At 30.2% G+C, this 24,529-nt stretch overlaps 1 protein-coding gene across 1 annotated transcript in view; it reads right to left on the reverse strand.

Moving 5' to 3' along the window:
* Positions 1-24,529, reverse strand: part of obscna (obscurin, cytoskeletal calmodulin and titin-interacting RhoGEF a) — a 168,689-nt gene that overhangs the window by 35,056 nt on the left and 109,104 nt on the right. The window contains exons 63-67 of the mRNA XM_072914738.1: positions 14,717-14,846; positions 14,559-14,655; positions 8,734-8,842; positions 5,323-5,438; positions 5,151-5,263 (exon numbers count right to left, since the gene is read on the reverse strand). Of these exons, the coding sequence (XP_072770839.1) occupies positions 5,151-5,263; positions 5,323-5,438; positions 8,734-8,842; positions 14,559-14,655; positions 14,717-14,846 (565 nt within the window). The remainder of the gene's footprint in view (positions 1-5,150; positions 5,264-5,322; positions 5,439-8,733; positions 8,843-14,558; positions 14,656-14,716; positions 14,847-24,529) is intronic.

Below are 24,529 nucleotides of genomic sequence, written 5' to 3' on the forward strand. Positions count from 1 at the left end.
ATTGTTAAAATCTTAGCATAGTACTGTTAGCATGTTAGCTTTTTTAAAACTCATTTAGCAGGTATACCGTACACCTCAGTGTCACATTTTGGTATTTCACTAATGCTAACTGTAAGCATGCTATTGCTAAAATGTTAGCATAGTACTGTTAGCACGCTAGATTTTTTTTTTTTTTTAGCTCATTCTGCTCTTCTTTTTTTTGTTACTCGAGGCTATCTGGCCAGCATGCTAATGTTTAAATCTTAGTATAGTACTGTTAGCATGCTAGCTTTTAAAAAAAAACTAATTCAGCAGGTATACCGTACACCTCAGTGTCATATTTTGGTATTTCACTAATGCTAACTGTAAGCACGCTATTGTTAAAATCTTAGCATAGTACTGTTTGCATGTTAACTTTTTTTTAAACTAATTTAGCAGGTATACTGTACACCTCAGAGTCATATTTTGGTTATTCTCTAATGCTAACTGTAAGCACGCTATTGTTAAAATCTTAGCATAGGACTATTAGCACGCAAGCTTTTTTCTTTTAGCTCATTCTGCTCTTTTTTTTTGTTATTCGAGGCTATCTGGCCAGCATGCTAATACTAAAATCTTAGTATAGTACTGTTAGCATGCTAGCTTTTAAAAAAAAACTAATTCAGCAGGTATACCGTACACCTCAGTGTCATATTTTGGTATTTCACTAATGCTAACTGTAAGCACGCTACTGTTAAAATCTTAGCATAGTACTGTTTGCATGTTAGCTTTTTTTTAAAACTAATTTAGCAGGTATACTGTACATCTCAGAGTCATATTTTGGTTATTCTCTAATGCTAACTGTAAGCATGCTATTGTTAAAATCTTAGCATAGGACTGTTAGCACGCAAGCTTTTTTTTTTTTAGCTCATTCTGCTCTTTTTTTTTTGTTATTCGAGGCTATCTGGCCAGCATGCTAATATTAAAATCATAGTATCGTACTGTTAGCATGCTAGCTTTAAAAAAAAACAACTAATTCAGCAGGTATACCGTACACCTCAGTGTCATATTTTGGTATTTCACTAATGCTAACTGTAAGCATGCTATTGCTAAAATGTTAGCATAGTACTGTTAGCACGCTAAAAAAAATTTTTTTGCTGATTCTGCTCTTCTTTTTTTTGTTACTCGAGGCTATCTGGCCAGCATGCTAATGTTTAAATCTTAGCATAGTACTGTTAGCATGCTAGCTTTTTTTTTTTTTTACTAATTTAGCAGGTATATATACCGTACACCTCAGTGTCATATTTTGGTATTTCACTAATGCTAACTGTAAGCACGCTATTGTTAAAATCTTAGCATAGTACCGTTTGCATGTTAGTTTTTTTTTAAACTAATTTAGCAGGTATACTGTACACCTCAGAGTCATATTTTGGTATTTCTCTAATGCTAACTGTAAGCATGCTATTGTTAAAATCTTAGCATAGGACTGTTAGCACGCAAGCTTTTTTTTTTTTTAGCTCATTCTGCTCTTTTTTTTTGTTATTCGAGGCTATCTGGCCAGCATGCTAATATTAAAATCTTAGTATAGTACTGTTAGCATGCTAGCTTTTAAAAAAAAAACTAATTCAGCAGGTATACCGTACACCTCAGTGTCATATTTTGGTATTTCACTAATGCTAACTGTAAGCATGCTATTGTTAAAATCTTAGCATAGTACTGTTAGCATGTTAGCTTTTTTAAAACTCATTTAGCAGGTATACCGTACACCTCAGTGTCACATTTTGGTATTTCACTAATGCTAACTGTAAGCATGCTATTGCTAAAATGTTAGCATAGTACTGTTAGCACGCTAGATTTTTTTTTTTTTTTTAGCTCATTCTGCTCTTCTTTTTTTTGTTACTCGAGGCTATCTGGCCAGCATGCTAATATTAAAATCTTAGTATAGTACTGTTAGCATGCTAGCTTTTTTTTTTAAAACTAATTCAGCAGGTATACCGTACACCTCAGTGTCATATTTTGGTATTTCACTAATGCTAACTGTAAGCACGCTATTGTTAAAATCTTAGCATAGTACTGTTTGCATGTTAGCTTTTTTTTAAACTAATTTAACAGGTATACTGTACACCTCAGAGTCATATTTTGGTATTTCTCTAATGCTAACTGTAAGCATGCTATTGTTAAAATCTTAGCATAGGACTGTTAGCACGCAAGCTTTTTTTTTTTTTATAGCTCATTCTGCTCTTTTTTTTTTGTTATACGAGGCTATCTAGCCAGCATGCTAATATTAAAATCTTAGTATAGTACTGTTAGCATGCTAGCTTTTTTTTTTTTTACTAATTTAGCAGGTATATATACCGTACACCTCAGTGTCATATTTTGGTATTTCACTAATGCTAACTGTAAGCATGCTATTGTTAAAATCTTAGCATAGTACTGTTAGCATGTTAGCTTCTTTTAAAACTCATTTAGCAGGTATACCGTACATCTCAGTGTCACATTTTGGTATTTCACTAATGCTAACTGTAAGCATGCTATTGCTGAAATGTTAGCATAGTACTGTTAGCACGCTAGATTATTTTTTTTAGCTCATTCTGCTCTTCTTTATTTTGTTACTCGAGGCTATCTGGCCAGCATGCTAATGTTTAAATCTTAGCATAGTACTTGCTAGCTTTTTTTTTTTTTTAAATAATTCAGCAGGTATATATACCGTACACCTCAGTGTCATATTTTGGTATTTCACTAATGCTAACTGTAAGCACGCTATTGTTAAAATCCTAGCATAGTACTGTTTGCATGTTAGTTTTTTTTTTAAACTAATTTAGCAGGTATACTGTACACCTCAGAGTCATATTTTGGTATTTCTCTAATGCTAACTGTAAGCATGCTATTGTTAAAATGTTAGCATAGTACTGTTAGCACGCTAGATTTTTTTTTTTTTAGCTCATTCTGCTCTTCTTTTTTTTGTTATTCGAGACTATCTGGCCAGCATGCTAATATTAAAATCTTAGTATAGTACTGTTAGCATGCTAGCTTTTAAAAAAAAAACTAATTCAGCAGGTATACCGTACACCTCAGTGTCATATTTTGGTATTTCACTAATGCTAACTGTAAGCACGCTATTGTTAAAATCTTAGCATAGTACTGTTTGCATGTTAGCTTTTTTTTAAACTAATTTAGCAGGTATACTGTACATCTCAGAGTCATATTTTGGTATTTCTCTAATGCTAACTGTAAGCATGCTATTGTTAAAATCTTAGCATAGGACTGTTAGCACGCAAGCGGTTTTTTTTTTAGCTCATTCTGCTCTTTTTTTTTTGTTATTCGAGGCTATCTAGCCAGCATGCTAATATTAAAATCTTAGTATAGTACTGTTAGAATGCTAGCTTTTTTTAAAAAACTAATTCAGCAGGTATACCGTACACCTCAGTGTCATATTTTGGTATTTCACTAATGCTAACTGTAAGCATGCTATTGTTAAAATCTTAGCATAGTACTGTTAGCATGTTAGCTTTTTTAAAACTCATTTAGCAGGTATACCGTACACCTCAGTGTCACATTTTGGTATTTCACTAATGCTAACTGTAAGCATGCTATTGCTAAAATGTTAGCATAGTACTGTAAGCACGCTAGATTTTTTTTTTTTTTTTTTAGCTCATTCTGCTCTTCTTTTTTTTTTTTACTCGAGGCTATCTGGCCAGCATGCTAATGTTTAAATCTTAGCATAGTACTGTTAGCATGCTAGCTTTTTTTTTTTTTTTTTTACTAATTTAGCAGGTATATGTACCGTACACCTCAGTGTCATATTTTGGTATTTCACTAATGCTAACTGTAAGCACGCTATTGTTAAAATCCTAGCATAGTACTGTTTGCATGTTAGCTTTTTTTTAAACTAATTTAGCAGGTATACTGTACACCTCAGAGTCATATTTTGGTATTTCACTAATGCTAACTGTAAGCATGCTATTGTTAAAATCTTAGCATAGGACTGTTAGCACGCAAGCTTTTTTTTTTTTAGCTCATTCTGCTCTTTTTTTTTGTTATTCGAGGCTATCTGGCAAGCATGCTAATATTAAAATCTTAGTATAGTACTGTTAGCATGCTAGCTTTTTTTTTTTTTTTACTAATTCAGCAGGTATGTATACCGTACACCTCAGTGTCATATTTTGGTATTTCACTAATGCTAACTGTAAGCACGCTATTGTTAAAATCTTAGCATAGTACTGTTTGCATGTTAGCTTTTTTTTAAACTAATTTAGCAGGTATACTGTACACCTCAGAGTCATATTTTGGTTATTCTCTAATGCTAACTGTAAGCATGCTATTGTTAAAATCTTAGCATAGGACTGTTAGCACGCAAGCTTTTTTTTTTTTTTAGCTCATTCTGCTCTTTTTTTTTTGTTATTCGAGGCTATCTGGCCAGCATGCTAATATTAAAATCTTAGTATCGTACTGTTAGCATGCTAGCTTTTTAAAAAAAAACTAATTCAGCAGGTATACCGTACACCTCAGTGTCATATTTTGGTATTTCACTAATGCTAACTGTAAGCACGCTATTGTTAAAATCTTAGCATAGTACTGTTTGCATGTTAGCTTTTTTTTAAACTAATTTAGCAGGTATACTGTACACCTCAGAGTCATATTTTGGTATTTCTCTAATGCTAACTGTAAGCACGCTATTGTTAAAATCTTAGCATAGGACTGTTAGCACGCAAGCTTTTTTTTTTTTTAGCTCATTCTGCTCTTTTTTTTTTGTTATTCGAGGCTATCTGGCCAGCATGCTAATATTAAAATCTTAGTATAGTACTGTTAGCATGCTAGCTTTTAAAAAAAAAAACTAATTCAGCAGGTATACCGTACACCTCAGTGTCATATTTTGGTATTTCACTAATGCTAACTGTAAACACGTTATTGTTAAAATGTTAGCATAGTACTGTTAGCATGCTAGCTTCTTTTTTTTTTAGCTCATTCAGCTCTTTTTTTTATTACTTGAGGCTATCTGGTCAGCATGCTAACTGTTAGCATTTCAGTTCGACTTTTGGCACACAAAATGTCTACAGAAATTGCATTTTGTCATTTGGAAAAACATATTTATACTGGACTGGTTTTAAGAAGGTGAAAACTACCAAAATTCTTTGATTTGTCAGTCTGAAAAAGTTTGGGCACCCCCTGACCAAAATCAGGAGCACGCCTCCTACCTTGTACCACTGAATCTGTGGCGTAGGCCTTCCTGTAATAATGGCGGTGAAAGTAACTCGCTGGCCCGGCTCCACGCAGGCGTCCTCGGGGGGTACTTGCACCAAGGGAGGAACTGAACAGGACAGAAGAGTTAGTCGCAAGATAAATGTTGGAAAACATGTAGAAAAATACCATTTGTGATTTCCTGCATTTGCTCTGAGATGTACAGTTCTTCTTCTTCCTCCTCCAAGTAGCGCGGCTCGGCAGGTGCAGATTGAGGAACCTCTGCAACGCTACCACGCTCGGCTCTGACCACAGAAAAGGTCAGAAAGTGAATTATTTTCAGGGCTCTATTGCTAACTGAAAGTATTATTATTATTATTATTTGGCAAAAATTATTTAAAAAAATACATGTACATACAATTGCAAAGTGCTAAAAATAAAAACATTCTGACTAAACCATTAATAAATATATTTTAAATAAACTGTCAATAAAATTTCAGCGCAAATGAAATACAGTTTAATCGCTTTAGTCATATTTTTTGCACTTGAGAAACAGTATTCTTGTTTGTTTGATATTTTAATTACTGCCACAAGTGGTGAAAAACTGTATTACAACTGAATACCACTGGGGCCCAAACGGCGGCCCAACAATGGGCCCTATGGTTAAGAAGCGTTGCATTACAACATATTTATTATCTTTTTATTGATTTTATAAAATATTGCAGTAAAATTAATACATAACACTGATAAAAAATACTCATATTTTTTATTTTGTATGTATAACTTAATGTGTATATATTTAATACTACTAGTATCAGCAATAATAATAAATACTACCTCTACCTTTTTAGATTTGCATTTTTTATTAAATTTTTTTACATTTTAATAAATAAAAGAAATTGATTCATATGTTTTTTGATATTTTTAAAAATCTGAATATATTTAAACAAATATTTAAAAAATACAAAACTACTACAACAACAAATAGTATATTTTACAAATGGTATTCTTATTGTATGATTTAATTTGTGTATTTAATACTGCCACTACAAAAAATAATACTAATAAAAATAATATTACTATACTACATTTTTACATTTGTAACAATTTAATAAACTAAAAAAAAATGCATGCATTAAATTGAATGTTCATTATTTTTATGAAAAAGGACATACTGAAAAAAATAGGAACAAACAAATATTAAATAGTAAAATATTAAATAGTAAAAATATGCTTTAATTTTTACACACTGTATTCAACACAACTAGTACAAGAAAAACTAATAAACAATACTATTAATACATTTTTACAATTGTAAAGATTTTCAATTTTAATTTAAAAAAAGCATTAATATAATTCAATAAAAACTCAAATTAAATAGCAAATTCTACAAAAACTTTTTTATTTTATAATTTAATTTGTACAAACAGTATTTAATAATACCACTAAAAAAGATATGAAAAAACAATACTATTAATAATTGTATTTGTGAGGGTTTTGAAATTGTATTTAAAAAAATACCTTAATTTAATAAAAAAGAATATTAAATAGTAAATTCTACTAAACTTTTTTACTTTATGATTTCATTTGTACAAACAGTATTTAATAATACTACTACAAAATACAAGAATAAACAATACTATTAAAATATGTTTACATTTGTAAGGGTTTTCAATTTTAATTAAAAAAAATGAATTAATATATTTTAACACAAATAATATTAAATATATTAAATAGGAAATTCTACAAAAACTTTTTTTACTTTATGATTTAATTTGTACAAACAGTATTTAATATTACTAGTACAAGAAACAATAATAAACAATACTATACATTTTTACATTTCTAGGGTTTTTTGATTTAAATAAAAAAAAAAATGCATTAATATAATTTAACAAAAAATTATATTAAATAGTAAATCCTACAAAACCTTTTTTATGTCATTATTTAATTTGTACAAACAGTACTTAATACTACGAGTACAAGAAACACTAATAAACAATACTCTTATTAAAATTTTACATTTGTAAGGGTTTTCAATTTTAATTAAAAAAAATCCTTAATATAATTTAACATAAATAATATTAAATAGTAAATTCTACAAAAAACGTTTTTACATTATGATTTAATTTGAACTAACAGTATTTAATAATACGACTACAAAAGATGCGAGTAAACAATACTCGCAATACATTTTTACATTTGTAAAGGTTTTCAATTTTAATGTAAAAAAATGCATTAATATAATTTAACAAAAAATAATATTAAATAGTAAATTCCACAAAATACGTTTTAACTTTGATTTAATTTGTACAAACAGCATTTAACTAGTACAAAAAACAATAATAAACAATACTATACTTTTTTTTTTATTTCTAGGGTTTTTTAATTTTGACAAAAAATGCATTATTATAATTCAATAAATAGTAAATTTGACAGAAACTTTTTTTACTTTATGATTTAATTTGTGCAAACACTATTTAATGCTACTACAAACTATACTAATGAGAATACCATTTATCCATGTTTACATTTGTAATGTTTTCAATTTTACTTTAAAAAATGCAATTTCTTTTTTATTAATTTGTAAATAAGAATAAGTTAGAAAATCTAAAAAAAAGATTCAATATTACTTGATATTATTATTATTATTATTATTATTATCATTATTATTATTATTATCCATCCATCCATCCATTTTCTACCGCTTATTCCCTTTGGGGTCGCGGGGGGCGCTGGAGCCTATCTCAGCTACAATCGGCCGGAAGGCGGGGTACACCCTGGACAAGTCGCCACCTCATCGCAGGTTTATTTATTTATCCATGTTTACATTTGTAATGTTTTCAATTTTACTTTAAAAAATGCAATTTCTTTTTTATTAATTTGTAAATAAGAATAAGTTAGAAAATCTAAAAAAAGATTCAATATTACTTGATATTATTATTATTATTATTATTATTATTAAAATAGTAAATTGTATTTTTTTTTTTATTGTATGATTTAACTTTATTACACTGAAGAAATTAGATAAGAATATTGTCCAAAAAAAAAATTATATATATATATATATATATATATATATATATATATATATATATATATATATATATATATATATATGTCTTAATAAGGTTATCCAAAAAATAGTGCTCGATACCGTAGTAGAGCGCAATATATGTATGTGTGGGGAAAAAAATCACAAGACTACTTCATCTCTACAGGCCTGTTTCATGAGGGGTTCCCTCAATCATCAGGAGATTTTTCAATCTCCTGATGATTGAGGGAACCCCTCATGAAACAGGCCTGTAGAGATGAAGTAGTCTTGTGATTTTTTTTTCCCACACACACATATATATATATATATATATATATATATATATATATATATATATATATATATATATATATATATATATATATATATATGTATGTATATATATAAATATATGTACAGTACAAGAAAAATGTAAATAGTAAATTCTACACATTTTAAAAATTCTAGGAATGTATCTCAATAATTAATTTCCTAGCTATTCAATGAGAAGCTAACACAGTCAAAGCGGAAATATGATTGTTGAAATGCTAAAAAAATGTACTCACTGTTCATGAAATGTAGGCGGGAGAATCATCTTAGCAATAGGAGAAGGCGTGGCATCTGTTTGTAGCCATTTCTTCACAAACGAAGACGACCAAACCTCCGATTCCGCATCTAAAAAAAATGGCAATATATCACACACTTCATCTATTTGATGATTCCAAATAGACGTGAGGTTAAAGTGAATTACCTGACAAACGCAGAATAACGCGTGTCTTACCTGCAGGCTTGTGGCTTTAAAGCAACTATGAGAGTAGCCATCCAGCACATGACCATCTCTTGGAAGTTAGTTCACGGGGGGGGAAAAGGTGAGTTCTTTGTTAACATGACAATGGTGACTTACATGGAATAGTCCGCATGAGGAACCTCCTGCTTTTTGGACGAGTAGAAGATGGAAAACATGAAGGTTATAGATATATGTATATATATATATATGTTTACAATGTCAATATTAGCAGTGTGAAACTGAGAAATGAAATGAAAGGAAGTTATTTGTCACCATATCCCAAAACTCCTGATCTGGTGGATCTTGTGAGTGTGTGAGTTGAGTGAAAGGACAAGTATACCATATTTTTCGGACTATAAGGCGCACTTAAAATCCTTTCATTTTCTCAAAAATCGACAGTCCGCCTTATAACCCGGTGCGCCTTATATACGAAATAATTCTGGTTGTGCTTACCTAACTCGAATCAATTTCATTTGGTACGTGGTGTTATGATAAGTGTGACCAGTAGATGGCAGTCGCACATAGGCGATACTGTAGGCTGCAAGAGGCAATAGCAAGCAACAGCAAAACTTTGATGTTTCATTGAGAATATAGAACCATTACACACAATGCTCAAAAAGTCTGTCAAAATGTTTTATCACGACTGTGGTAAGTGTCAGAATAATTGTATATAAGTTGTCACACAACTTTGTGTTCCATTGAGTTCAAGACAAAAAGCTGTCTTTCATCTTAACAAGCAAAAGGCTTGTAAAACTCCACTGTGTGCGGTGGGATGCGACGTGGAGGTGTCGGTTTCTTTGATCTATTGACAGCCACAGGAAGACCTGTGTGTAGTGTTTTTGTAACGGCGTGGTCGCATTGTGATGCGGGTGTGGTTCTCCCAAGGATGCAGACGGCTTCGGACACAGCTTGCAGGTAGGAAAATGATTTATTTAAAATACAAATCATACGATGAATAAACAAAAAGACATGCAAGTAGCACAAAAGGCAAAAACAAAAGGACTAGCGTGGGAGCTAGCAGGCAAAATGGCATAGCGTGAAAAGCTAGCGGGAATCAAAGTTGTCGTCATCAGTTGTGTAAGAACAAACTAGGAAGCCAGACCGAGTGAGGCCAGGGCAAAGACTAAATAGCCCTCTGATTAGCGCCCGGGCAACAGGTGCGCGTCCCGGACACTAACCAGAGGCAGGTGTATACAATCTGCCGTCATGGCAACAGAAACAAACGAAACTCAAGGTGCTGAAAACACATGTGACTCAAACATAAACAAACTATGATCCGGGCAGCGGATCGTAACAGTTTTAGTTCTTGTCTTGCGCTCCTAATTTGGTGGCTTTTTCCCTTCATTTGGTATTTTCCTGTAGCAGTTTCATGTCTTCCTTTGGGCGATATTTCCCGCATCTACTTTGTTTTAGCAATCAAGAATATCTCAGTTGTTTTTATCCTTCTTTGTGGGGACATTGTTGAGTGTCGTGTCATGTTCGGATGTACATTGTGGACGCCGCCTTTGCTCCACAGTAAGTCTTTGCTGTCGTCCAGCATTCTGTTTTTGTTTACTTTGTAGCCAGTTTAGTTTTAGTTTAGTTCTGCATAGTGTCGGAGGCAGATATTTACATACCGTATTTTCCGCACCATAAGCCGCCCCGTGTTATAAGCCGCGCCTTCAATGAACGGCATATTTCAAAACTTTGTCCACCTATAAGCCGCCCCGTGTTATAAGCCGCATCTAACTGCGCTACAGGGAATGTCAAAAAAACAGTCAGATAGGTCAGTTAAACTTTAATAATATATTAAAAACCAGCGTTCTAACAACTCTGTTCACTCCCAAAATGTACGGTAATGTGCAAATGTGCAATCACAAACATAGTAAAATTCAAAATAGTGCAGAGCAATAGCAATAACTTAATGTTGCTCGAACGTTAATGTCACAACACACAAAATAAACATAACACTCACTTTCTGAAGTTATTCTTCATTCATAAATCCCTCGAATTCTTCTCCTACGGTGTCCGAATTAAAAAGTTGGGCGAATAGGGGATCCAAAATGGCCGGCTCCGTCTCGTCGAAGTCATCAGAGTCAGTGTCGCTGTTGTTTTTCCAGCAGTTCCGTGAATCCTGCCTTACGGAAAGCTCGGACCACAGTTGAGACCAAAATATCCGCCCAGGCATTTATGATCCACTGGCAGATGTTGGCGTATGTCGTCTGGCGCTGTCTCCCTGTCTTAGTGAATGTGTGTTCGCCTTCGGTCATCCATTGTTCCCACGCCGTTCGCAGTCGTGCTTTAAATGCCTTGTTGACACCAATATCGAGCGGTTGGAGTTATTTGGTTAATCCACCCGGAATGACGGCGAGTGTTGTATTTGTGTGCTTCACTTGTTTTTTGACACCATCTGTGATGTGGGCGCGCATGGAGTCGTATATCAACATGGACAGAGCTGCGTGAAAAAAGCCACCCGGCCTCTTCGCGTAAACTTCCCTTAACCACTCGCTCATCTTTTCTTCATCCATCCATCCCTTCGAGTTAGCTTTTATGATGACGCCGGCTGGAAAGTTCTCTTTTGGCAAGGTCTTCCTTTTGAATATCACCATGGGTGGAAGTTTCTGGCCATTAGCATGGCAAGCTAGAACCACAGTGTGTCGCTTAGTAGGAGCCATTTTGTGGTCTTTACAGATGTAAACACACAAAGGAAATGAAACGTAATACCCGCGCGCTTCTTCTTCTATGGGGGCGGGTGCTTACCTTGGCGGTTGCTTACCGTAGAAGAAGAAGCACTTCCTCTTCTACGGGGAAAAAAGATGGCGGCTGTTTACCGTAGTTGCGAGACCTAAACTTTATGAAAATGAATCTTAATATTAATCCATATATAAAGCGCACCGGGTTATAAGCCGCACTGTCAGCTTTTGAGTAAATTTGTGGTTTTTAGGTGCGGCTAATAGTGCGGAAAATACGGTATATCCGAATTTAAGTGTTAATACTTTTATTTCATAGTCATATTTGAAAACAGCTCGTGTTCTTCCAATTGTGGTCTTTTGGTTGTCTGCAAAACTGTGTGCTTAACCTTGAATGAGGAATGTTAGAGAGAGCGATAATAAGCATTTGTTTTGACTAGAGAGAGGGAAGAGGGGAGAGGGTTTTGGGTCGGGAAGGCAGACCATTTTGGCGGCGCGATAGAATGTTCTATGCTGGACTGGTCTCAAATGTATATACAGGTAAAAGCCAGTAAATTAGAATATTTTGAAAAACTTGATTTATTTCAGTAATTGCATTCAAAAGGTGTAACTTGTACATTATATTTATTCATTGCACACAGACTGATGCATTCAAATGTTTATTTCATTTAATTTTGATGATTTGAAGTGGCAACAAATGAAAATCCAAAATTCCGTGTGTCACAAAATTAGAATATTGTGTAAGGGTTAAATTTTGAAGACACCTGGTGCCACAAACTAATCAGCCGATTAACTCAAAACACCTGCAAAGGGCTTTAAATGGTCTCTCAGTCCAGTTCTGAAGCCTACACAAACACGGGGAAGACTTCAGATTTGACAGCTGTCCAAAAGGCAACCATCGACACATTGCACAAGGAGGGAAAGACACAAAAGGTTATTGCTGAAGAGGCTGGCTGTTCTCAGAGCTCTGTGTCCAAACACATTAATGGAGAGGCAAAGGGAAGGAAAAACTGTGGTCAGAAAAAGTGTACAAGCGATAGGGATCACCGCGCCCTGGTCAAGATTGTGAAAAAAAACCCATTCAAAAATGTGGGGGAGATTCAGAAGGAGTGGACAGCTGCTGGAGTCAGTGCTTCAAGATCCACCACCAAGAGACGCTTGAAAGACATGGGTTTCAACTGCCGCATACCTCGTGTCAAGCCACTGTTGACCAAGAAACAGCGCGCAAAGCGTCTCACCTGGGCTAAGGAAAAAAAGAGCTGGACTGCTGCTGAGTGGTCCAAAGTCATGTTTTCTGACGAAAGCAAATTTTGCATTTCCTTTGGAAATCGAGGTCCCAGAGTCTGGAGGAAGACAGGAGAGGCACAGGATCCACGTTGCCTGAAGTCTAGTGTAAAGTTTCCACCATCAGTGATGGTTTGGGGTGCCATGTCATCTGCTGGTGTCGGTCCACTCTGTTTCCTGAGATCCAGGGTCAACGCAGCCGTCTACCAGCAAGTTTTAGAGCACTTCATGCTTCCTGCTGCTGACCTGCTCTATGGAGATGGAGATTTCAAGTTCCAACAGGACTTGGCGCCTGCACACAGCGCAAAATCTACCCGTGCCTGGTTTACGGACCATGGTATTTCTGTTCTAAATTGGCCCGCCAACTCCCCTGACCTTAGCCCCATAGAAAATCTGTGGGGTATTGTGAAAAGGAAGATGCAGAATGCCAGACCCAAAAACGCAGAAGAGTTGAAGGCCACTATCAGAGCAACCTGGGCTCTCATAACACCTGAGCAGTGCCAGAAACTCATCGACTCCATGCCACGCCGCATTAACGCAGTAATTGAGGCAAAAGGAGCTCCAACCAAGTATTGAGTATTGTACATGCTCATATTTTTCATTTTCATACTTTTCAGTTGGCCAACATTTCTAAAAATCCCTTTTTTGTATTAGCCTTAAGTAATATTCTAATTTTGTGACACACGGAATTTTGGATTTTCATTTGTTGCCACTTCAAATCATCAAAATTAAATGAAATAAACATTTGAATGCATCAGTCTGTGTGCAATGAATAAATATAATGTACAAGTTACACCTTTTGAATGCAATTACTGAAATAAATCAAGTTTTTCAAAATATTCTAATTCACTGGCTTTTACCTGTATATATCTGCAAAGCTTTGCCAAAATATTACAAAATACCTATTCTGTCTCTGGTGGTTTTTCAACTCAGCTTTAAGTGTCGTAAAAAGCTTGGGAGCGACTTGTGACTTGAATTCCCTGGGAGGAACAACTGGTCCAAAACGCAACAATAGCCTTCCCTAACCTTCAATGCCTTTTCTAAAGGGGCACTCACCTTTTGTTTATTTTTTAATTTAAGCATTAGATACCTTTTTACCTGCATGCTGCCTCCCGCTGTTCCTGACATCTACAAAGCATTTAGCTACCGGCTGCCACCTACTGATATGGAAGAGTATTACACGGTTACTCTGCCCAGCTCTAGACAGCACCGACACTCAACAACAACACATCATTTGCAGACTATAATTACTGGTTTCCAAAAAATATTTTTAACCCAAATAGGTGAAATTAGATAATGTTCCACGGCACACCACAGTGGTTGAAAAACACTGATGTAGACCACAAGGAAGTCTTTTTCATTTAGAAAAAAAAACGTAACATGACCCCTTTAATGCGCCTTATAATCCGGTGCACCTTTTGTACGAAAATGGACCTGACTAGATCCGCTCATCGGCAGTGCGCCTCCTAATCCGGTGCGCCCTATGGTCCGAAAAATAGGGTATTGTCTTCAAATGGAATAAACATGTGACAATGGATGGATGAAAGTGAGTGTTGATGCGGGCTGGACTGGTTTGCAAGATGGCATGTGCTCGCTCCCCTCCTCATATTCACAAGAGCATCAAGTTTGGTACCTTCAACAGCTGTCCTACCTTTAGGAGGCAGGTCACGTGCTTGGTCTTCATCCGGGGCCACGTAGGCGGGGCACAGGCCGGCCTTGCACTTGACGCAACCCAGCTGATTGGACAGCTGGAGCAAAACGTGTCTTTAGGCGAGCATCTGGGCCAAACGGTGACTTTCTAGGTCGTACCTCGCACTCGTACAGCCCGACGTCTGCCTGGGTGGTGGCGACGATGGTCAGGGACAAGACTCCGCTGCGGGCGTCATTCCAGATGAGATATTTACGCTTGTCGGTCAGCTCTTGGCCGTCTTTCATCCACCTGTTGTGACAAAAGGAGGAGTTTATTCGGCTCACGCTCAAGCTGTACACGGACTACTCCAAAGCGGTGTTCCTCAACCCATAGGCGTCGATCTACATTTCTGCCATTGTGTGCTCGGTGTGTGTGTGTGTGTGTATTAGTGTATTTTGGTACTTTTCGGTACTTTTCTAAACAAAGGGGACCACAAAAAATGTCATTATTGATTTTCAAGATACATTTTTTTTTTCAAGGTTAAAAATGATTTTCAAATTTTTTTATTTTTGTAAAAATGTTTTTAATTTTTTTTATTTTTTTAAAATTTGTAAACATTTTTTAAACTTTTTTTTAAATTTATTTTTATTTTTTAAAACAATTTAAAACAATTTTACATTTTTTTAATTTTTTTAAACAATTTTAACAATTAACATTTTTTTTAGGGTTAGGGTTAGGGTTAGGGTTAAGATTAGGGTTAGGGTTAGGGTAAAAAAAAATTTTTTAAAGTTTAAAAAAAAGTTAAAAAAAGTTAAAAAAAAAGATCAAAAAAACGTAAAAATGTTTTTAAAATAAAAAAAAAAATGTTTTAAGTTAAAAATGATTTTCAATTTTTTTTAATTTTTCAAAAATGCTTTTAAATTTTTTTATTTTTTTTTATTTGTAAAAATTTTTAAAACTTTATTTTTTATTTTTTAAAACAATTTAAAATAATTTTTAATTTTTTTAAACAATTTTAACAATTAACATTTTTTTTTAGGGATAGGGTTAGGGTTAGGGTTAGGGTTAGGTGTCGGTCAGCTCTTGGCCGTCTTTCATCCACCTGTTGTGACAAAAGGAGGAGTTTATTCGGCTCACGCTCAAGCTGTACACGGACTACTCCAAAGCGGCGTTCCTCAACCCATAGGCGCCGATCTACATTTCTGCCATTGTGTGCTCGGTGTGTGTGTGTATTAGTGTATTTTGGTACTTTTCGGTACTTTTCTAAACAAAGGGGACCACAAAAAATGTCATTATTGGCTTTATTTTAACAAAAAATCTTAGGCTGTTTATTATTGTAATTTAGTCCTTAAATAAAATAGTGAACATACTAGACAACTTGTCTTTTAGTAGTAAGTAAACAAACAAAGACTCCTAATTAGTCTGCTGACGTATGCGGTAACATATTGTGTCATTTATAAACCTATTATTTTGTACACATTATGAGGGACAAACTGTAAAAAAATATTATTAATCTACTTGTTAATTTACTGTTAATATCTGCTTACTTTCTCTTTTAACATGTTCTATCTACACTTCTGTTAAAATGTAATAATCACGTATTCTTCTCTTCTTTGATACTTTACATTAGTTTTGGATGATACCACACATGTAGGTATGGATCCGATACCAAGTAGTTACAGGATCATACATTTGGTCATATTCAAAGTCCTCATGTGTCCAGGGACGTATTTCCTGACTTTAAAAACATAATATGAATTAAAAAAAGAAAAACTATTTTAATTTTTTTTAATTTTTTTAAACAATTTTAACAATTAACTTTTTTTTTTAGGGTTAGGGTTAGGGTTAGGGTTAGGGTTAGGGTTAGGGTTAAGGTTAGGGTTAGGGTTAGGGTTAAGAGTAGGGTTAGGGTTAGGGTTAGGGTTAGGGTTAGGGTTAGGGTTAAGATTAGGGTTAGGGTTAGGGTTTGGGTTAGGGTTAGGGTAAAAACGAAGTTAAAAAAAAGTTTTAAAAAAAGTTAAAAAAAAGTTTTTAAAAAAGTTTTAAAAAAGTTTAAAAAAAGTTTTAAAAAAGTTAAAAAAAAAGTTTAAAAAAAGTTTTAAAAAAGTTAAAAAAAAAGTTTAAAAAAAGTTTTAAAAAAAAGTTTTAAAAAGTTTTTAAAAAGTTTTTAAAAAGTTTGAAAAAAAGTTTAAAAAAAAGTTTTAAAAAATTAAAAATATTTAAAAAATTTAAAAATATTTAAAAAAAAATTAAAAAAATTAAAATCTTTAAAGAAATTTAAAAATTTAAAAAATGTTACAAAAATTTAAAAAAAATTTAAAAAATGTAAAAAAAATTGTAAAAATTAAAAAAAAAAGTGTTTTAAGTTAAAACATGATTTTCAAGGTAAAAAATGATTTTCAAGGTAAAAAAAAATTTTCAAGATACATTTTTTTTTTCAAGGTTAAAAATGATTTTCAAATATTTTTATTTTTTTAAAAATGTTTTTAATTTTTTTTATTTTTTTTATTTTTTAAAAATTTGTAAACATTTTTTAAACTTTTTTTTAAATTTATTTTTATTTTTTAAAACAATTTAAAACAATTATACATTTTTTTAATTTTTTTAAACAATTTTAACAATTAACATTTTTTTTAGGGTTAGGGTTAGGGTTAGGGTTAAGATTAGGGTTAGGGTTAGGGTTAGGGTAAAAAAAAATTTTTTAAAGTTTAAAAAAAAGTTAAAAAAAGTTAAAAAAAGATCAAAAAAACGTAAAAATGTTTTTAAAATTTAAAAAAAAATGTTTTAAGTTAAAAATGATTTTCAATTTTTTTTAATTTTTCAAAAATGCTTTTAATTTTTTTTATTTTTTTTATTTTTTTTTATTTGTAAAATTTTTTAAAACTTTTTTTTTTATTTTTTAAAACAATTTAAAATAATTTTTAATTTTTTTAAACAATTTTAACAATTAACATTTTTTTTTAGGGATAGGGTTAGGGTTAGGGTTAGGGTTAGGTGTCGGTCAGCTCTTGGCCGTCTTTCATCCACCTGTTGTGACAAAAGGAGGAGTTTATTCGGCTCACGCTCAAGCTGTACACGGACTACTCCAAAGCGGCGTTCCTCAACCCATAGGCGGCCGATCTACATTTCTGCCATTGTGTGCTCGGTGTGTGTGTGTGTATTAGTGTATTTTGGTACTTTTCGGTACTTTTCTAAACAAAGGGGACCACAAAAAATGTCATTATTGGCTTTATTTTAACAAAAAATCTTAGGATGTTTATTATTGTAATTTAGTCCTTAAATAAAATAGTGAACATACTAGACAACTTGTCTTTTAGTAGTAAGTAAACAAACAAAGACTCCTAATTAGTCTGCTGACGTATGCAGTAACATATTGTGTCATTTATAAACCTATTATTTTGTACACATTATGAGGGACAAACTGTAAAAAAAAATATTATTAATCTACTTGTTAATTTACTGTTAATGTCTGCTTACTTTCTCTTTTAACATGTTCTATCTACACTTCTGTTAAAATGTAATAATTACGTATTCTTCTCTTCTTTGATACTTTACATTAGTTTTGGATGATACCACACATGTAGGTATGGATCCGATACCAAGTAGTTACAGGATCATACATTTGGTCATATTCAAAGTCCTCATGTGTCCAGGGACGTATTTCCTGACTTTAAAAACATAATATGAATTAAAAAAAGAAAAACTATTTTAAATTTTTTTAATTTTTTTAAACAATTTTAACAATTAACTTTTTTTTTTAGGGTTAGGGTTAGGGTTAGGGTTAAGGTTAGGGTTAGGGTTAGGGTTAAGAGTAGGGTTAGGGCTAGGGTTAGGGTTAGGGTTAAGATTAGGGTTAGGGTTAGGGTTTGGGTTAGGGTAAAAACGAAGTTAAAAAAAAGTTTTAAAAAAAGTTTTAAAAAAGTTTTAAAAAAAGTTTTTAAAAAGTTTTAAAAAAGTTTTAAAAAAGTTTTAAAAAAGTAAAAAAAAAAAGTAAAAAAAAAGTTTTAAAAAAGTTAAAAAAAAGTTTAAAAAAAGTTAAAAAAAAGTTAAAAAAAGTTAAAAAAAAGTTTTAAAAAAGTTTTAAAAAAGTTTTAAAAAAGTTAAAAAAAAGTTTTAAAAAATTAAAAATATTTAAAAAATTAAAAAATATTTTAAAAAAAATTAAAAAAATTAAAATCTTTAAAGAAATTTAAAAATTAAAAAAATGTTACAAAAATTTAAAAAAAATTTTAAAAAATTGAAAAAAATGTAAAAAAAATTGTAAAAATTAAAAAAAAAAGTGTTTTAAGTTAAAACATGATTTTCAAGGTAAAAAATGATTTTCAAGGTAAAAAAAAATTTTCAAGATAAATTTTTTTTTTCAAGGTTAAAAATGATTTTCAAATTTTTTTATTTTTTTAAAAATGTTTTTAATTTTTTTAATTTTTTTAATTTTCTTTAAATTTGTAAACATTTTTTAAACTTTTTTTTAAATTTATTTTTATTTTTTAAAACAATTTAAAACAATTTTACATTTTTTTAATTTTTTTAAACAATTTTAACAATTAACATTTTTTTTAGGGTTAGGGTTAGGGTTAGGGTTAAGATTAGGGTTAGGGTTAGGGTTAGGGTAAAAAATTTTTTTAAAAAGTTTAAAAAAAAGTTAAAAAAAGTTAAAAAAAGATCAAAAAAACGTAAAAATGTTTTTTAAAATTAAAAAAAAAAGGTTTTAAGTTAAAAATGATTTTCAATTTTTTTTAATTTTTCAAAAATGCTTTTAAATTTTTTTATTTTTTTTATTTTTTTTTATTTGTAAAATTTTTTAAAACTTTTTTTTAAATTTTTTTTTAATTTTTTAAAACAATTTAAAATAATTTTTAATTTTTTTTAAACAATTTTAACAATTAACATTTTTTTTTAGGGATAGGGTTAGGGTTAGGGTTAGGGTTAGGTGTCGGTCAGCTCTTGGCCGTCTTTCATCCACCTGTTGTGACAAAAGGAGGAGTTTATTCGGCTCACGCTCAAGCTGTACACGGACTACTCCAAAGCGGCGTTCCTCAACCCATAGGCGGCCGATCTACATTTCTGCCATTGTGTGCTCGGTGTGTGTGTGTGTATTAGTGTATTTTGGTACTTTTCGGTACTTTTCTAAACAAAGGGGACCACAAAAAATGTCATTATTGGCTTTATTTTAACAAAAAATCTTAGGATGTTTATTATTGTAATTTAGTCCTTAAATAAAATAGTGAACATACTAGACAACTTGTCTTTTAGTAGTAAGTAAACAAACAAAGACTCCTAATTAGTCTGCTGACGTATGCAGTAACATATTGTGTCATTTATAAACCTATTATTTTGTACACATTATGAGGGACAAACTGTAAAAAAAATATTATTAATCTACTTGTTAATTTACTGTTAATATATGCTTACTTTCTCTTTTAACATGTTCTATCTACACTTCTGTTAAAATGTAATAATCACGTATTCTTCTCTTCTTTGATACTTTACATTAGTTTTGGATGATACCACACATGTAGGTATGGATCCGATACCAAGTAGTTACAGGATCATACATTTGGTCATATTCAAAGTCCTCATGTGTCCAGGGACGTATTTCCTGACTTTAAAAACATAATATGAATTAAAAAAAGAAAAACTATTTTTAATTTTTTTAATTTTTTTAAACAATTTTAACAATTAACTTTTTTTTTTAGGGTTAGGGTTAGGGTTAGGGTTAGGGTTAGGGTTAGGGTTAGGGTTAGGGTTAAGAGTAGGGTTAGGGTTAGGGTTAGGGTTAGGGTTAGGTTTAAGATTAGGGTTAGGGTTAGGGTTTGGGTTAGGGTTAGGGTAAAAACGAAGTTAAAAAAAAGTTTTAAAAAAAGTTTTAAAAAAGTTTTAAAAAAAGTTTAAAAAAAGTTTAAAAAAAGTTTAAAAAAAGTTTAAAAAAAGTTTAAAAAAAGTTTTTAAAAAGTTTTAAAAAAAGTAAAAAAAAAGTAAAAAAAAAGTAAAAAAAAAAGTTTAAAAAAAGTTTTAAAAAAGTTTTAAAAAAGTTAAAAAAAAAAGTTAAAAAAAAGTTTTAAAAAAGTTTTAAAAAAGTTAAAAAAAAGTTAAAAAAAAGTTAAAAAAAAGTTAAAAAAAAGTTAAAAAAAAGTTTTAAAAAATTAAAAATATTTAAAAAATTAAAAAATATTTTTAAAAAAATTAAAAAAATTAAAATCTTTAAAGAAATTTAAAAATTTTAAAAATGTTACAAAAATTTAAATTTTTTTTAAAAAATGTAAAAAAAAATTGTAAAAATTTAAAAAAAAAAGTGTTTTAAGTTAAAACATGATTTTCAAGGTAAAAAATGATTTTCAAGGTAAAAAAAAATTTTCAAGATAAATTTTTTTTTTCAAGGTTAAAAATTATTTTCAAATTTTTTTATTTTTTTAAAAATGTTTTTAATTGTTTTTATTTTTTTTATTTTTTTTAAATTTGTAAACATTTTTTAAACTTTTTTTTAAATTTATTTTTATTTTTTAAAACAATTTAAAACAATTTTACATTTTTTTAATTTTTTTAAACAATTTTAACAATTAACATTTTTTTTAGGGTTAGGTTTAGGGTTAGGGTTAAGATTAGGGTTAGGGTTAGGGTTAGGGTAAAAAAATTTTTTAAAACGTTTAAAAAAAAGTTAAAAAAAGTAAAAAAAAAGATCAAAAAAATGTAAACATGTTTTTAAAATTAAAAAAAAAATGTTTTAAGTTAAAAATGATTTTCAATTTTTTTTAATTTTTCAAAAATGCTTTTAAATTTTTTTATTTTTTTTATTTTTTTTTATTTGTAAAATTTTTGAAAACTTTTTTTTTTTTTTTTTTTTTTTTTTTTGAACAATTTAAAATAATTTTTAATTTTTTTAAACAATTTTAACAATTAACATTTTTTTTTAGGGATAGGGTTAGGGTTAGGGTTAGGGTTAGGTGTCGGTCAGCTCTTGGCCGTCTTTCATCCACCTGTTGTGACAAAAGGAGGAGTTTATTCGGCTCACGCTCAAACTGTATACGGACTACTCCAAAGCGGCGTTCCTCAACCCATAGGCGCCGATCTACATTTCTGCCATTGTGTGCTCGGTGTGTGTGTGTATTAGTGTATTTTGGTACTTTTCGGTACTTTTCTAAACAAAGGGGACCACAAAAAATGTCATTATTGGCTTTATTTTAACAAAAAATCTTAGGATGTTTATTATTGTAATTTAGTCCTTAAATAAAATAGTGAACATACTAGACAACTTGTCTTTTAGTAGTAAGTAAACAAACAAAGACTCCTAATTAGTCTGCTGACGTATGCAGTAACATATTGTGTCATTTATAAACCTATTATTTTGTACACATTATGAGGGACAAACTGTAAAAAAATATTATTAATCTACTTGTTAATTTACTGTTAATATCTGCTTACTTTCTCTTTTAACATGTTCTATCTACACTTCTGTTAAAATGTAATAATCACGTATTCTTCTCTTCTTTGATACTTTACATTAGTTTTGGATGATACCACACATGTAGGTATGGATCCGATACCAAGTAGTTACATTTGGTCATATTCAAAGTCCTGATGTGTCCAGGGACGTATTTCCTGACTTTAAAAACATAATATGAATTTAAAAAAAAAAAAAAAAAATTTTAATTGTTTTTAATTTTTTTAAACAATTTTAACAATTAACATTTTTTTTTAGGGTTAGGGTTAGCGTTAGGGTTAGGGTTAGGGTTAGGGTTAAGGTTAGGGTTAGGGTTAGGGTTAAGATTAGGGTTAGGGTTAGGGTTAAGATTAGGGTTAGGGTTAGGGTTAGGGTTAGGGTAAAATTTTTTTTTAAAAAGTTTAAAAAAAAGTTAAAAAAAGTAAAAAAAAAAGATCAAAAAAATGTAAACATGTTTTTAAAATTAAAAAAAAAATGTTTTAAGTTAAAAATGATTTTCAATTTTTTTTAATTTTTCAAAAATGCTTTTAAATTTTTTTATTTTTTTTATTTTTTTTTATTTGTAAAATTTTTTAAAACTTTTTTTTAATTTTTTTTTTAATTTTTTTAAACAATTTAAAATAATTTTTAATTTTTTTAAACAATTTTAACAATTAACATTTTTTTTTAGGGATAGGGTTAGGGTTAGGGTTAGGGTTAGGTGTCGGTCAGCTCTTGGCCGTCTTTCATCCACCTGTTGTGACAAAAGGAGGAGTTTATTCGGCTCACGCTCAAGCTGTACACGGACTACTCCAAAGCGGCGTTCCTCAACCCATAGGCGGCCGATCTACATTTCTGCCATTGTGTGCTCGGTGTGTGTGTGTGTGTGTATTAGTGTATTTTGGTACTTTTCGGTACTTTTCTAAACAAAGGGGACCACAAAAAATGTCATTATTGGCTTTATTTGAACAAAAAATCTTAGGATGTTTATTATTGTAATTTAGTCCTTAAATAAAATCGTGAACATACTAGACAACTTGTCTTTTAGTAGTAAGTAAACAAACAAAGACTCCTAATTAGTCTGCTGACGTATGCGGTAACATATTGTGTCATTTATAAACCTATTATTTTTGTACACATTATGAGGGACAAACTGTAAAAAATGATTATTAATCTACTTGTTAATTTACTGTTAATATCTGCTTACTTTCTCTTTTAACATGTTCTATCTACACTTCTGTTAAAATGTAATAATCACGTATTCTTCTCTTCTTTGATACTTTACATTAGTTTTGGATGATACCACACATGTAGGTATGGATCCGATACAGGATCATACATTTGGTCATATTCAAAGTCCTCATGTGTCCAGGGACGTATTTCCTGACTTTAAAAACATAATATGAATTAAAAAAAGAAAAACGATTTTAATTTTTTTTAATTTTTTTAAACAATTTTAACAATTAACCTTTTTTTTTAGGGTTAGGGTTAGGGTTAAGGTTAGGGTTAGGGTTAGGGTTAAGAGTAGGGTTAGGGTTAGGGTTAGGGTTAAGATTAGGGTTAGGGTTAGGGTTTGGGTTAGGGTTAGGGTAAAAACGAAGTTAAAAAAAAGTTTTAAAAAAAGTTAAAAAAAAAGTTAAAAAAAAGTTTTAAAAAAGTTTTAAAAAAGTTAAAAAAAAAGTTAAAAAAAAGTTTAAAAAAAGTAAAAAAAAAGTTTTAAAAAAGTTAAAAAAAAGTTAAAAAAAAGTTAAAAAAAAGTTTTAAAAAATTAAAAATATTTAAAAAATTAAATTTTTTTTTAAAAAAAATAAAAAAAATTAAAATCTTTAAAGAAATTTAAAAATTTTAAAAATGTTACAAAAATTTAAAAAAAATTCAAAAAAACGTAAAAAAATTGTAAAAATTAAAAAAAAAGTGTTTTAAGTTAAAACATGATTTTCAAGGTAAAAAATGATTTTCAAGGTAAAAAAAAATTTTCAAGATATTTTTTTTTTCAAGGTTAAAAATGATTTTCAAATTTTTTTAATTTTTAAAAAATGTTTTTAAATTTTTTTATTTTTTTAATTTTTTTTTAATTTATAAACATTTTTTAAACTTTTTTTTAAATTTATTTTTATTTTTTAAAACAATTTAAAACAATTTTACATTTTTTAAATTTTTTTAAACAATTTTAACAATTAACATTTTTTTTAGGGTTAGGGTTAGGGTTAGGGTTAGGGTTAGGGTTAAGATTAGGGTTAGGGTTAGGGTAAAAAAAAATTTTTTTAAAGTTTAAAAAAAAGTTAAAAAAGTTAAAAAAAGATCAAAAAAACGTAATTTTTTTTAAAATAAAAAAAAAATGTTTTAAGTTAAAAATGATTTTAAATTTTTTTTAATTTTTTAAAAATGCTTTTAAATGTTTTTATTTTTTTTATTTTTTTTTATTTGTAAATTTTTTAAACTTTTTTTTATTTTTATTTTTTTTATTTTTTTTAAACAATTTAAAATAATTTTTAATTTTTTTAATTTTTTTAAACAATTTTAACAATTAACATTTTTTTTTAGGGTTAGGGTTAGGGTTAGGGTTAGGGTTAGG

This window comes from Nerophis lumbriciformis, linkage group LG14 (assembly GCF_033978685.3).
Source record: "Nerophis lumbriciformis linkage group LG14, RoL_Nlum_v2.1, whole genome shotgun sequence".
Classification (NCBI taxonomy): Eukaryota; Metazoa; Chordata; class Actinopteri; order Syngnathiformes; family Syngnathidae; genus Nerophis; species Nerophis lumbriciformis.